The 15,776-nt window shown below is 32.8% G+C and overlaps 1 protein-coding gene across 3 annotated transcripts in view; it reads left to right on the top strand.

Annotated features, from left to right (window-relative positions):
* The window catches only part of PDCD10 (programmed cell death 10), a 44,675-nt gene extending 29,220 nt beyond the window's left edge, over positions 1 to 15,455 (top strand). For all 3 annotated transcript variants that reach the window (XM_004447942.4, XM_004447944.5, XM_004447943.4), the window contains 6 exons: positions 151 to 204; positions 2,990 to 3,107; positions 4,437 to 4,563; positions 11,152 to 11,230; positions 11,520 to 11,602; positions 14,371 to 15,455. In XM_004447942.4, the coding sequence (XP_004447999.1) occupies positions 151 to 204; positions 2,990 to 3,107; positions 4,437 to 4,563; positions 11,152 to 11,230; positions 11,520 to 11,602; positions 14,371 to 14,452 (543 nt within the window). In that variant the 3' untranslated portion in view covers positions 14,453 to 15,455. The remainder of the gene's footprint in view (positions 1 to 150; positions 205 to 2,989; positions 3,108 to 4,436; positions 4,564 to 11,151; positions 11,231 to 11,519; positions 11,603 to 14,370) is intronic.
* Positions 15,456 to 15,776: the final 321 nt, after the last annotated feature.

Genomic DNA, 15,776 nt, shown 5'->3' with positions numbered 1-15,776 from the left:
TCTATCTGAAGAATTATGGTGATGTAGAATCATTAATAGTTTTTTGTTAATTAAATGAGTATCATTGTGATTACTATGGAATGGCAAATGAGAAATGTGATTTTTTTCAAGAAGCTTGATATTAATAATGATTTTAAATTTTTATTGCAGCTAGAAAGAGTAAATCTATCTGCAGCCCAGACACTGAGAGCAGCTTTCATTAAGGTGAGAAAGCAAATAATTTATTATGGTGATTAAAATGTATGTTATACATATATGTAAAGTACCATGTGATAATTGCCAGTTTATTTCTTTTAAGTGAAAAACCTTTTCAGCTGCCCTATGCCTGTCATAGGTATATGCTGCAAAACTTAAAATGGTTCCAAAGAATGAACTGGAACAAATGCTGTTTTCTTAGCATTCATCTTTGCTTCATTTCAGACTTTTGAAACAGACTTCTTCAGTGTTTTCTCTGTAGCTAAATTTAGAATATATTATTGAATTCTTTTACTGTTATTTGAATTGCTAAAAATTTTTTCATAAAATTATTACTCAAAAAGATGCTCTTCCTATTTTTTCACTACAGAGCTTAAGTGTAGAAGTATTTTTAAGTGGGAAAAAAGATCTCTATATGTGACAGATTAAGGGTACCTTGAGAATGTACAGTAAAGTGACTTGAAATTAATTTTTCATTGTCTGTAGACCTGAGCTGTCCAATTTATAGCTACTAGCCATGTGTTGCTGTTAAGTACTTAAGGTATATCTAGTTTGAATTGAGATTTGCTCCAAGTACACCAGATTTTGAAGACAGTATAATAAAAAGGAAGGTAAAACACCTCAGTAATAATTATTTTATAATGATTACATGTTGAAATGATAATATTCTGGATATATTATTAAATTAATTTTACCTGTTTCTTATTTTGATATTTATCTTTAAAAGATACATAAATCCCACAAAAATGTTTTTTAATGTGACCACTAGAAAATTTTAACTTATGTAGATGGCTTGTATTTATTTCTGTGTATATTCTCATCCATAGCTTTTTTTGGTGGGGGGGGATAAATTTAGAGAAAGTTAAGTTTCGTGTAAATTAATAAAATTATTTTTGTGAAGCTGGACTTTTGTTGGTAGTTTTGATAAAAAGCAAGTACTGCAAGAAAATAAGTGTGCAGTAGGAAATGAGGATGGTAGAGTAGTACAATTTGATTCCAATGATTAAGAAGTTGTACAGTGCCCAAATGGTATACTCATTCCATTAATACCTAATTATAGTTATTTAAGAATTGAATAAAATAATTTTTCTTTAAATTTATGTGTGTTTTTTTTAACAGTTAATACGTTATTAATACATAAGTACTAAATTTGTTTGACCCTAACTACTTAATAAAAACAGCACTGTTAGGTATTTCTTTTTAGCAGTAAGGGCACTATGAATTGAAACAGGAAATTCTGTGAGACTTATGTAATGCTCCATCTATCCTGGGACTCCGGATCAATTTGGTATTGAAAATGTTGCTTTCATTCAGCAGTTAATCCTTTTCAGCACCTGTTTTTAATTTAATCAAAAAGATGTGTTTTTTTGCTGTTATTTCCTGCAGGCACTTAGTGCTCCCCAAGATAATAATTATGTATGTAGATTTATTACTTAGAGCTGTAAGATAAATCACTGAGTTACCACTATTTAAATAGTATGTACTATATGTAATTTTGCAGTAGTTTACCAAATTATTACTATTGCCATCTTTTTAATCCATATTTGTACAATTTTCCTTTAAAGGCCAACTCTTGTTTTTTTCTTAACAGAGTCTATTTTTAATGTATCCCTGGAAGTAAAAATCAAAACAGGTTATAAAAGAAATGAAATTTATAGTAGCATATTCTTGTGTTATTAGTCATATATCAGTGTGATTTCCAGAATAGCACTTGACAGCAAAGTGATCCCAGGATTGAAATAAATGTGTATATTTTCTTTTCCTATTTCATTCCACAACCTTTCACTTTTTTGATACTTGAAATCTAATGAGAAACTAGGTGTTATAATAGAAAGAGCAATAGAAAAAGAAGAAAGCTGTATCTGCATTGATATCAGAGTGGAATCGAAGAGGCAGAAACAGATTGTGCTTGACATGTAAGGAAGCAAATAGAATTTCTGATAAAGATCATAAATTAGGTCTTTAGTGATTAAAATTGGCAAGGATTCTCAAGGAAACAAACTTAGAATATGATTATAAAATTTTTAAAAAATAAGATGGGTCAAAGTTAAGTGGAAGAACCAGAATCTGATAATTACCGTTGCAAAACTCAGAACTCTTTATGTTCAGTCTTGAAATGTCTAGATTTTAGTGCCCTAGAGCGTTTAAGTAACGTAGAACCAACACAGACTCTTTAGTGAAAAGGGCTCAGAAGGTAGTAAAAGGAATAATGATGATCTGAAAACTAGTGAAGGAAATATTCTTGCTACAAATATAGAATAGGAAATAAAAATCGTGTGGGGAAGTAGTGAAGAGATTATATGACTTCAGTAAAGCCTGTAAAAAGTAATCCTGTTTTGTTTTTGTTTTCCTGGCATTCTGTTCATTTAAATTGAAAGAATCTACAAAATGCTGGAGAGATCAGCATTGTTGCTTGATCTTGAAGTATTAGCTAAGAAAGAAAAAGCTAAAAATACTCAGTATATTTAAACTAATGAAAAGAGTGATGACTTACCAAAAATATATAATCTTATTTATTTCTTTTTATACTATTTTGGTTATAAGAGGGTAGAAAGCAGAAGTAGGAACATTGTTCTTAGGTTCAAATGAAAAACGGAGAAGTGACTATAGTAAAAAGTTAACAAAATATAAATGAATGTCATTATGACACTTGGTTTAGCAAGATTTCTGCCCTTATGTTTATCAGTTTAACTTTTCTCAATGATCAAGGTTTTATTCTAATATGATCAAGGTTTAGCTTTGAAATGCTCATGTAGTTTCGACATTTCAAAACTAGCTCTCTTTTTTTTTATAGGCTGAAAAGGAAAATCCAGGTCTCACGCAAGACATCATTATGAAAATTTTAGAGAAAAAAAGTGTAGAGGTTAACTTCACAGAGTCTCTCCTTCGTATGGCAGCTGATGATGTAGAAGGTATCAGAAGAGCCTTGTTTAATTTTCTTACAAAAATTGAAAAGCACTTTCCTCCAAAATATTTTCAGTTAACAAAAAATTGTCTTTGTCATCTTATTATTTTTGGTGATGGTGATTCATGAAAGCAAATCTATGAAAAATAGAAGTGTGGTTTTTCTTGCTTTTTGTTTTATATTTGTCACATTTTTATTTGAAGTAAAGCATTTGTTTATGTTGCATGTTTTTGTTTTTTGTCCCCATTAGTAGGATCTAATAAGATCTTTGGAATGGCTGTTTTCTGTTGTGTTAACTTTAAAGCAAACCACAGTTTGAAAGTAATGGAAGAGTTTTTAAAATTTCACCTTTAAGTATTACATGATACTTTTAATTTTTAAGTGTAGATATGGAAGAGCAAGATAACTATCCTTAATTTCTTTTTGCATTTTTTTGCTTTTGTTTACGTTAGAAATGGACTTCATTTAGCTTCAGTAGCCTTTTTAATTCTAATTTAGAGAAATGTAGCTATGTAATTTCCCTTAATTTTATAAAGGGAAGGGGAAAAATAGATATTTTAACTGAATCTATCATTTTAATGAAGCAGAATCTTCCATCTTTATAAGAAAGTCCTCATAATTATTCTAGACTTGAGCATTTGCATCCTGTTAGGCAAGAGTATATTGATGAGTTGTCAAGAGTTCAGATGCTTCCAAGTCTGCGCTGACTCCAGTGGTAAATTTATTTTGCCTCTGCCAGGTCAATTGAAGAGTGAACCTTCCTTCCAAAGTTGCTGTGCTGTGACCCCAGCCTTTGTGGTTTTGTGTTTGTGTTTGTTTTTTGTTGTTGTTTTTCATTTTTAACTGAGCTATCAAGAATGTGCTGTAGATTCTAGTAGGTTTAGTTTCGGGTTTGGGATTAATAATGGACTATATTCAGTATAGTTATTATATTATTCATCTTCCGCATTGACAGATTTTAGATATTGCCTTTGTATTCATTATGAATATCATTACTTCATTTAAGGTTTCCTTGTTAAATGTAGCTTCAGAGACCTGATGAATTTGGTTAAGACTCACCTACCTCTTTTTTTTAAGATTTTTTGGAATTTCCATTTACCTAAAATTGAAAAAGTTTTATCTTTCATTTTCTGATACTCTTCTGGAAGGAAGCCCTTATGTTATTACTGAACTAATAATTTGAACTGTAATGAATTCTGCTTTACGACCTGTCTTTCCTAATTATCTGGCCTTTCTTTTTTTCCTCTTACTCATTGGCCAGTGTTGGGAATTCTTTTAAACTTGAATTTGGCAGGGAAGTTGCATGAAGTTTTTTTATTATTATTTATTTTATCAGAATATCTAATTGAGCGACCAGAGCCAGAATTCCAGGACCTAAATGAAAAGGCACGAGCACTTAAACAAATTCTCAGTAAGATCCCAGACGAGATCAATGACAGAGTGAGGTTTCTGCAGACAATCAAGTAAGTCATTTTATTGTTTTTGTTTTTCTTAACAGTACTTCAAAGGAATCACTCATTCTAGCTGCCTTTTATTTTAGTACAGCACTATTAAGTTAATTTGAAATCTTTAAATGCTACATTTTTTACTGTTCTAAGCTATGGCATTTGGCCTCAGAGTACAATAACAATTTTTTAAATGTTTAATTTAAAAACAAAAATGGATGAAACATCCGTAAACTGGAATGTAGTTTAAACATCTTTATGAAGATGGAAAGATGTGACTGTCAGATTATAATAAGTATATGGAAAAATTGGATAAATTACAGAGATTGGCAACAAGGGAAACCAAAGGTCTTTTTATTTCAGAAATGGCACAAGTAATTTTGATAAGTAATGTACTCTTAGGCATGAGAGTATTTTCTACTATTGACCCAATTGTGAACCTGCAAATCCTTTGGATGCAGGTTAAGTAAGGCTTAGAATATGCATGGAGCTGGGAGGGGGGCTAGTGAGGAGCAGCAAGAAGGGTCATCTTAAAGCAGTGGCTCTCATAACCTGGGGCTCTTCTCTGTGATGGAGTCAAGGGTGAGAGAGTAAAGGTGAGTATTTTTAAACTAGAGGGTCTAATAATGTTCTTTAGCCTCAGTGGATGGGAAAAACAAAGAAAAGTGGAAATAAGCATAGTGGATTTGGTAAAACCCTAAGGAGAAATTACTAGAAAGGAAAACATTTAGGACAAGCCTTTTTCTATATCATATTACAGTATCTTTATAAAACCTAAGGGCTAATTTGTGATAAATATTAACATTTTACTTCTCAAAACTAGTGTTCTTTGTATTTCACTGTGATAAATGCTATTTTAGTTAGTTTGGGTACCTAATTTGAGTTGTATAGTGGAAGGAGGAAGTATGTTCTGTTTTAGAAACAGACAGGTTAATGACAGGTACCCAACCCAGCTTCCAAGGAGGGACTCTCCTCTTTGACAGTAATTGAGGACCAGGAAGTAAAAGCCTTTTGAATACAGTTAAAATATATGTCACAAGGAATAAATTGTAAGGGTTTTTTATTTTATCTTTATAGGAAAGCCCTAACTTCCTCTAAGAATTTTTTTATGTAATATAGTAGAGGGGAAGACAGTTAATTGGATTTTTTTTTTTAGTCTGGAATGGTTAGACTAAACATGTTTGGTCTTTTTATAAATGAGTACATTGTCACTGATCTCAAACTAGGATATTTAGATAGCTTTAGGGTGTTGAAATAATTGAATAATTTTAATTTGCCTTAATAATTATAAATTTGTTACTCAGCCATGCTACATTTCTTTGAAGTTTGATATTTAAAATGATATTTCCAAATAATTTTGCTTTAGATTATTGATATAGAGGTTTACAGAATCAATGTAATCTTAATAATAGCAATCACACATGTGCTAAGCACTGTTTTAAGGGCTTTATACATATGTAATTTAATCTTCACTATAACTGTTTTACTGATGCAGAAATTGAGGCTATGGAAATTAAGTACATTTCCTAAGATCAAAAAGTAATGGGTGGTAGAGCTAGAGTTTGAACCCAAGCAGTCAGACTCCAGAGTCTTTTGTTTCCCAGTTTTAGATTCATACTGTTGATCTAATCTCATAACTGGGGGTGGGGGGGGAGTTTTTGCTGCTTGAAAGAAATGTGGTAAAGGACATCTTGTATAGAATACCAGTGTATAATCAAGAAATAGTGTTGTGGTTGAAGCTGGGGTGGAAATGGTAAGCCCCAGGGAGTCCCCAAGGTGTCTCTGCTAAACCTTCCATGACTCTAGGGAGATATATTTAAAACCAACTTGATTAACAGCTCATCTTAGTTATAAGAAAGTTCAGGTCAAAAGAACCTAGGAGTTTTGTCCAAAGGCATTGTCTCATTTATGGGGAAATAATAGTATTCGAAATCTGGTTTTAGAGTGTACTTAACACAACTGAATTAAGAGTAACAGCAATGAAAAATTAATTTCTTTACCATTTTAAGGGGATCAATTTACCATGGAAAGTTTGCTGGTATATATATTATCGCTAAGAATAAATTTCAGCCATGTATGAATTAGCATAGATGACTAAGGTGTAAGTATTGTAAGTATTTCTATCACTGATATAGTTGATACACATTGATACATATTGTCACCACTGTTAATTGATAAATTTCTAAATAATTTTAAATGGCACCAAAATAGAAGCTTATCCTCCAGCACAATATATTGTGCAGTTACCTTTTTTCTTTAAAATATTTACTTCTTCATAATCCTCTTTATCCCTTCATAAAATTTTAGCAGTATTTTTCAATAAGCATATATACATACCCTACATCAAGGGCTGTATGTTATGCCATAGGCTGTACTTAATATGGGTTATATTAAATGTTGTATGCTTAATATGCATTAAAGTATAAGAAAGAGTCCTGTCATCTTAACAGATATATTCAGATATGTTCTAATTTATTAGCAGATCTAGTTTTGAATCTCCTTCCATCCATTTAGCTATGTTGCCTTGGCCAAGTTGCCTACCTTTTATGATTCTAGTTTCTGCCTCTACATTTAATGATGGTGATAGTTGTGAAAATTTAAAAAAATGATGTACCTAAGGTGCCTAATACAGGAACTAAAAGGAAGCATACATTCATAGCATATACGTGCATTGTGAAATAAGGTTTTTTTAACCCCTTCTTTCCATGAAGTTGACTAGGAAAAATGATCCAACGAACAAAAAAATAAGTTATTTTGATTAATGAATGTTTCTGTTTGACTATACTTCAGTTTATACCAATATTTTATAAAATTAATTCATAGTTGTTTTTTAGCCTGATATATTCTGATTAATGGATGACTAGTAAAGATTTGTGATTTAATAGATCAAAAAGCCATGCATTTATATCTGTTTATTCTTTGTCATCTGCATTTATATATTCTTAGGCTAAAAATCACCAGAGTTTGTCTAGAGTTTTCATGATAGGTATCCATTTAATATCAAACTAAACATACTGTGTAGGACTTTTCTTCCTTTAGAGTGTTTGCATAAATATATATTGCAAATTTGACCAGCATGACTATAAGTTGTACTGTTCCGTGGCAATTTTTTTATAAGAATGTTTACATTTTATACTTAGGCTTAATGCCTATTGTACTTCTCTCTTTCAGTCAATGTTTCCTAAAGATTACCACAAAACAGCTGGAAATTGCTAAACTCCTTCCCACTATACCTACATTATTTGTCCCAAATTGCAACATCACCTCCAGTCTGCATAAACTAGTTATTTTTTACCCTCAGTTTTCACCAGTTCTTTTTTTTTTTTTTTTTTCTTTTTTCTTTTGAGGTACTGGGGGTTGAACTTGGGACCTCAATGTGGGAAGCCATCGCTCAACCACTGAATTGGTTTTTTTGTTTGTTTTGCTTGTTTTGCTCTGCTGCTTCAGGCACATCTGCTTCCTTCACCAGTTCTTTATCTGTTTAATTGCATGAAATATTTTTTGAGCACTCTGATATTTTCTCTTGTAGGTAAAAGTTCTCAGGTAGCTACTAATATAATTTAGCTTCCCTTAGTGCAAACTTTGGTGCCATAAATGAAAGTACCGTTCTACTATTGGACATTTTAAATTGCTGCAGATTATTTTTAGGAAAAAATTTAAAAAATTTTTAGCAATTTGGTGTAGGTCAGTAACAGTTTTTTACTCTCCAAACTGGGCTAAGCAGACTAGGTCAGTAGAGTTCTTTTTAAATCTCTGTGGTCAGTGACTAGATCACACCTAGTTCCATGTTCCCAAACAGTGTTTTCCAAACCTGGTTCATCTGCATTACCACCTGGGGGACTTTTTTTACCTCTTTGAAGATATAAATTCTCAAAGAGCATAGGATACTCATCTGTCTGTGGTAGGATCCCAGCAAGAAGCCCCTTCTTTTTTATTAATTTTGTTCATCTCTCTAGGTGTGTGATCCATGCCACCAGTACCAGAAATACTGTTCTAATTTTCGAACTCAGACATTATCTTTGTATGTGTTAATTAGCCCTGAAAGCACATTTTTTGTAATTACTTTTTCAGCAGAATATTAAAAGTATATTGCAAAAATGAGATTGTAAATAGCTAGTTGCCTGATCACAGTATAATTTACTCCATTATATTCCATTTTAAATAGCTTCCATTGTGGGTTTAGAAGAACCTTTCATATTCAGAGATGTGACATTTTCTGTTGAAATTGTAATTTTTCTCAGTTGTTACCATAGTCATAGGATACAATTTTTTTAAGGCAATGGTAAATTTATGCCCATCACAGCAATAGAGAAGGATTCAACTTGCTTGAAACCATAAATATAAGGAACGGTTATATAAACTTAAAACTACTGTTACTAAAGTACAAGCCAAACACAAGTGGACAGTTGTAATTTCTATGCAAAACTTACTGTTTTACTTGAATAGCTAATGTTTTCATGTTTCAGCCTAGTTACCATGTTTGACATACTTCTGGTAATAAGCACTTATTAAGATAGTGAATAAAAATGTCTTTACTACTTCACAATAGGTTAAGTACTTTTTTATACCAAAATCCCTCTATCTAATTTTTAGAAGAATTTCCACATAATTTATTTCCTGAAAAATGTGCTGTGAAACACAAATCTGGAAATAGCCTTTTTTTAAAATAGTAAAGTGGAAATGTTTTATGTATGAAAAAACTGAAACCTGACATTTGTGATTAAAAATAAAAGGCTATGTTTGAGATGGTCTAGATTTATGACTTTTTTTTTTTAAGATTTATTTTTTATTTATTTCTCTCCCCTTCTCCCCCAGTTGTCTGCTCTCTGTGTCCACTCGCTGTGTGTTCTTCTGTGTCTGCTTGTATTCTTGTCAGCAGCACGTGGAATCTGTGTCTCTCTTTGTTGCATCATCTTGCCGCATCAGCTCCCATGTATGTGGCCCCACTCCTGGGCAGGCTGCACTTTTTTTTTTGTTTTTTGCGTGCGCGACTTTCCTTATGGGGCGCACCCCTTGCACATGGGGCTCCCCTACATGGGGCCACCTCTGTGTGGCAGGGCACTCCTTGTGCACATCAGCACTGCACGTGGACGAGCTCACCATATGGGTCAGGAGGCCCTGGGTTTGAACCTTGGACCTCCCATGTGGTAGGGAAATGCTCTATCCATTGAGCCAAATTTGCTTCCCAGATTTATGTCTTATTAATTCGTATGTTTATACTTGCATTGAATTTGAACAGCAAAAGTTTTTGTAGTGATTAACAGTCAAGAGAATGGATATGAAAAAGAGGAGACTTACCCTAGAGAATGTGCGGCTGAGAATGGAGAAGTACATAACGTTAAGTTTGACAGAGAAAAAAAAATGCTATGAAGTTAGAATGTGGAAACTGAAAATCCTAGATATAAAAAACAAAAGTTCAGAAAAAATGGTGTACATAGTGAGAAGAGTAAACTCAAATTACAGGTTTCTTCTTTTTCCTCCTTTAGAAAGGGGAAGAAGAGATTGATGTAGAGATATATAGTCAGGGGGTGATTGTAAGAATGAGTAAGGTAGAAGAATATTCTCATTCTGTTTTTCCCAGCAATTCAAATATGTTCTCCAAAGGAAATAAAAACAGCAAAGGTTTGGGAGAAGAATACTTGGTTGCTAGATAGAAGAAAAATGTATCTAAGGGAGGAAAGCTACACCTAAGGAGGAAATTTTTTATTTTTAAACATCAGCACTGTTTGATATTAAACTTGACATGTTGATAAATACTGAAATGAGGGAAGTGGACTTAGCCCAGCGGTTAGGGCGTCCATCTACCACATGGGAGGTCCGCAGTTCAAACCCCGGGCCTCCTTGACCTGTGTGCAGCTGGCCCGTTCGCAGTGCTGATATACACAAAGAGTGCCCTGCCATGCAGGGGTGTCCCCGTGTAGGGGAGCCCCACACGCAAAGAATGCGCCCCATAAGGAGAGCCGCCCAGCACGAAAGAAAGTTCAGCCTGCCCAGAAATGGCGCTGCACACAGGGAGAGCTGACACAACAAGATGATGCAACAAAAAGAAACACAGATTCCCATGCCGTGACAACAACAGAAGCGGACAAAGAAGAACACGCAGCAGATAGACACAGAGAGCAGACAACTGGGGTGGGGGGGGGAGGAAAGAGAAATAAAATAAATCTTTTTTTAAAAAAAAATACTGAAATGACTTACATGTAGTAGTGAGAGTGCATGAAATTGTTCATTAAAGAACAAAATTGGAGAATATGTCATTTGAATTCAGCTACATTAGCAAGAAAAAGGGAACACCAAAACTGGAAGACAAAGAAAGGCAGAGGTATGTTGACCTTTTTATAAATTTGACTAAGTAATGCTAAATGAAATGTTGATTTGGGAAAGATTGTCCTTATTGGTGATGTTTGGTCAGCAGTAGAAGAGAAGACAGGATTTCCAAGGGGTACAGGCTAAAACACCACTCCACCAGCTTACCAGTTGTTTGCTCTTGATGCAATGTACACGTGGTAATTGAGTGGACTGTGATTAGTTATTCTTAAAATTATAAGTAAATTTCATTCAGTGTAGCTGATTTTAAAAAGATACTAACTTTTAATTTCCCCACAGGGATATAGCTAGTGCAATAAAAGAACTTCTTGATACAGTGAATAATGTCTTCAAGAAATATCAATACCAGAACCGCAGGGTAAGTTTAGCAGAACCCTTGCTTTTCACTGTCCTAGGTGTTGGCACCTAGTTGTCTTATTGAATTAAACTTGAGGGTCAGATTTTTGGAAATAGTTTTATATTATTAACCATTGGGGTTGACCTTGAGTTTTAATGTGCTGTTACGTTTGTTTAAATAAATCATCCTAAAGATACTTAACTATATCATAAAGTTCATCCTGTATTCTATGTAATCAGTTGTCTTTGACTTAGCTTTTGTTATTTCTCTCTTCTTATTTAGTATTTTCTTCTTATTTTGATGTCTGTAGGCACTTGAACACCAAAAGAAAGAATTTGTAAAGTATTCCAAAAGTTTTAGTGATACCCTGAAAACCTATTTTAAAGATGGCAAGTAAGTACGTTTATCATGCTTTACTTTAAAATGAAATGAATCATTTGGTATTATGATTTTAAACCATATAAATAAACCCTTTCACGATACTGTTACTACTTAAGAAAATTAGTACATGGAAGGTAGACTGTTTAAAATAGGAAGTGAGTAGATTATTTTAGGCATTGTGGACCTGTAACATTTGCTGTAGTAATATGAAAGCAGCCATAGACAATATGGAAATAAATGGCTGTAGTTGGGATCAAATAAAACTTTATAACACTGAAATTTGACTTTCATGTAATTTCTGCCTATCACATAATATTATCTTTAATTTTTTCCATACCATTTAAAAATGTAGAAACCATTCTTGCTCTCAGGCTATACAGAAACAGGGTGGAATAGATACGGCTCACTGGTCTAGCTTACCCACTCCTGAAGCATAGTTTCTCAGACTTTAGTGGCACCAGAATCACATGAGAATATAGCTTAGTGGTTGAGTGCCTGCTTCTCATGTACAAGGTCCTGGATTAAATCCCTGGTACTTCCTTCAAAAAATGAAGGAAAAAAAAATTTAAAAAACAAAAACCACTCTTGGAGGAGGGTCCCTCTTTTAGAATTTCTGTTTCAATAGGTCTGGCGTGGGGCCTGAGAATTTACTTTCTCTAAGGAGGTTGGGGTGGGGTAGGGTTTCCAGGTGATACTGTTTGATGCCAGTCTGTTAATAGTTAACTGCCCAAAAGTCAAAGCACTGGTTATCAATCCTGACTGCACATTAGAATCACTTGGATTCAGATCTGAAAAATCTCAGTGCTTGGGCCCCACTTTCTCATTGACTTGTCCTGGAGTAGGACCAGAGTATATAGGTGTTGGGTTTAAAGCTCTCCAGGTAATTTTAAAGTATTGCAAGGCCCATGATCCACCGTCCTGGAAGGTGGGGAGCTAAATTGGATTTACAGGATCTCTCTTTAGACGAGGAAGTACATTAAAAATATAAATTGGACATTATTTTAAAATTTTCCTGTGACTGGTTGTAGAACACTATTAAAAACCAGGATTCTTTAAGTACATACAAATAGAAAAATGGGTAGAAGGAATTACAACAGGATATTAATAACTATCTCTAATGGAATTATGCCTAATTTTTTTTCCTCCAGGTTTTCTGCAGTGAATAGAGATAACTTTTGTAATTAGCATACTTTTATAGGTGTTTTTAAATAAGTTCACACACATGTATAAGCTGATGAAGAGGCTGTGTCTTCCTCAGTATCCTACAGTATAGGGAGTTTTTTTGTATCAGGTAGAATACTATGAATTTTGTGGACTATACCATTTCTAGCAGTGCTTAAAGTCAGAAAAATAGTCTAGATAATGATTATTTTACCTTTAATTGGCAAGGTCCTCAAACAGGATATTCTGTTGTTTTTAAAGTTTTAAGGTCCCTATATGCATGTCACCTCATTATAATATTGTAATATTTAAAAATAATAAAATATTAGAATGTTTTTTTTCTATTAATTTTTATAGTCATTTTTAATAGTTCAGACAGTTTGAAAAGATGATTTTGTGTTGTTGTTCCATACTGCTATTCAGGTTGTATAGAGGAAATATTCCTTGGTGATTTATTTTCATAAGTTAACAGATATATTCAGAAAGTAAACTTACATCTGCTTTCCTTGGGTATCCTATGCTAAGCTCAAATAACCAAAAACATATTAAAGTAATAATCTACATACTAGTGTAATTATTTCTGGTGCTAATTAATTAAGAGTTGTAATGGAATAAGCATACTGGAAAGTAGAAATTCATTTAGAGCCTACTTTTCATTAATCTGAAGTTATTTACTCTGTATGGATTACTAAGGCCCCTTGCTACTCTTTCTCCTTTCAGCAGCAGCTTTAAATTGCTGCTCTTTGTATACAAATAAGGTGTTACCAGTTTTGTACCTGCTAATTCCTCAAAACTGAAAATTACTAATAAATCCTGATATGTAAGCCATCTTTAGGTAGACTGATGAATTTGCATTGATTCAACTAGTCTTCCTGGTCCCTTTTATGAGAAGTGTTTAGGATGAAGATATAGTCTTCCTGGTCCCTTTTTTGAGAAATGTCTAGGGTGAAGATATAGAAAAAATTGCCACATGGTAACAGCTCTGAGTTAGATTAATGTGGTAGAGCACGGAGCAATTTTAAAAAACATTTTCCTGTATTATCAGTTTTTATATATTCTGTTATCAGCTCCTAGATATTAAAACTGTATGAGTCTTGTTTTAAAAATAGGTTAATTTTAAAAGTAGTTTAGAATTCTCAGCATTTTTTTAGAGGGAGATAGGTAAGAAATATTAGGATGAATCAGATTAGAACTATTTCTTATGTTTTTATTATGCCCTGTGACCTACAATTTTGAGACTAAAGATAATACTTTAGTAGATTTTTTTTGATGACTTTTATGAAACTACTTCTGGAGACCACATGAGTCCTCTTTGGCCGATTACTTCCAAAGACAAATGTACTCTGGTAGTTGAGGCGCCACCTATCTTTCGCAACCCTTCAACACCTTATTGCCAACCAGAACCACCAGGGGGCATTAATTCCCAGATAGTTTCAAATGATGCTGGACCATTAGATTCCAAACTGGGATAAAACTATGATACTCAATACTAACTTGTCTTTTTTTTTTTTAAGCTGTCTTCATAATTTATTTCATTGCTAGTATTAAATGACATTATTAAGATTTTTAAAGGATGATATTTTGGATGAAGTTAATGTTTATTCTTGTTTTTTTAACAGGGCAATAAATGTGTTCATAAGTGCCAATCGACTAATTCATCAAACCAACTTGATACTTCAGACCTTCAAAACTGTGGCCTGAAAGTTGTATATGTTTAGAGATGTACTTCTCAGTGGCAGTATTGAACTGCCTTTATCTGTAAATTTTAAAGTTTGACTGTATAAATTATCAGTCCCTCCTGAAGGGGCCTAATCCAGGATGTTGAATGGGATTATTGCCATCTTACACCATATTTTTGTAAAATGTAGCTTAATCATAATCTCACACTGAAGATTTTGCATCACTTTTGCTATTATCATTCTTTTAAGAATTATAAGCCAAAAGAATTTACGCCTTAATGTGTCATTATATAACATTCCTTAAAAGAATTGTAAATATTGGTGTTTGTTTCTGACATTTTAACTTGAAAGCGATATGCTGCAAGATAATGTATTTAACAATATTTGGTGGCAAATATTCAATAAATAGTTTACATCTGTTAAACATTTCTTTACTTGAAAAAAATACATATATATATGTATATGTATATATGATCAGAAGACCAAGACAACTTGGTATAATGTCTAAAGAATTTCTACCGGAGGTTATTAGCAGTTTATCAGATAGTAAAGCAGCCTGAATTCCTATTTTTTTGTCCTTAATCACTTTGGGCAAAAAGTAGTATATGGAAATATTTTCATTAGTTATTACATATAGAGGTACTAATTATTTTTCCATTATTTCAGCCTGTTTTAAGAGACGTATGAGGAAGAGGTAGCAATTTATATTGTCTCCACGCTATAACAGAGCTACTTTTTGAACTCTATGACAATGTAGATTTGACTTTTGAGAAATGAAGTCTTTTTCGTTTACTGGGCCCTAAGAAGCTTTGCACTTTTTTTTTCTAAAAATAGCCACAATTAGTAATTTGAAGCTATACCAATGCTAGTTGGTTTGAAATTGTCATGAGTGTTGGTATTATATACACTCTCAATCTGTACAGTTTTATTTCACCAGAGAGAAGTTTTAAGGTAATTATGTATCAAGTATTCGTGTTAAGTGATATCATTTTTCAATTATGATAAAATAAAAGAAAAAATCAGAATTTGTTCATCTTTTATAAAGATTTTAAATGTTAAACTAAATATCTTTTGGCAGTATGGCTCTTTTTGCTATGTGATTTAGTTATTTTTAAAACTTTTTCTCTTTTTAAAAACAGATAATTACTATCATTGCCAATATAAAAGTAAAGTCATCCTGTTAAATATAAGCAGGAAATATTTCTAAGGCAGCAAAAGCCAGTAGAAAACTTAATGAAATCTCATAATTTATGGACATTTTACTTTTACTGACTTGTTTTTTTCTTCAAAGATGTATAGCCAGTAAAACAAATAGAATTGCTGGTCTTCACTATTTATTTTTGTCA

The sequence above is a fragment of the Dasypus novemcinctus genome, chromosome 4 (genome assembly GCF_030445035.2).
Source record: "Dasypus novemcinctus isolate mDasNov1 chromosome 4, mDasNov1.1.hap2, whole genome shotgun sequence".
Lineage (NCBI taxonomy): Eukaryota > Metazoa > Chordata > Mammalia > Cingulata > Dasypodidae > Dasypus > Dasypus novemcinctus.
This window is presented reverse-complemented; position numbering and strand designations above follow the sequence as displayed.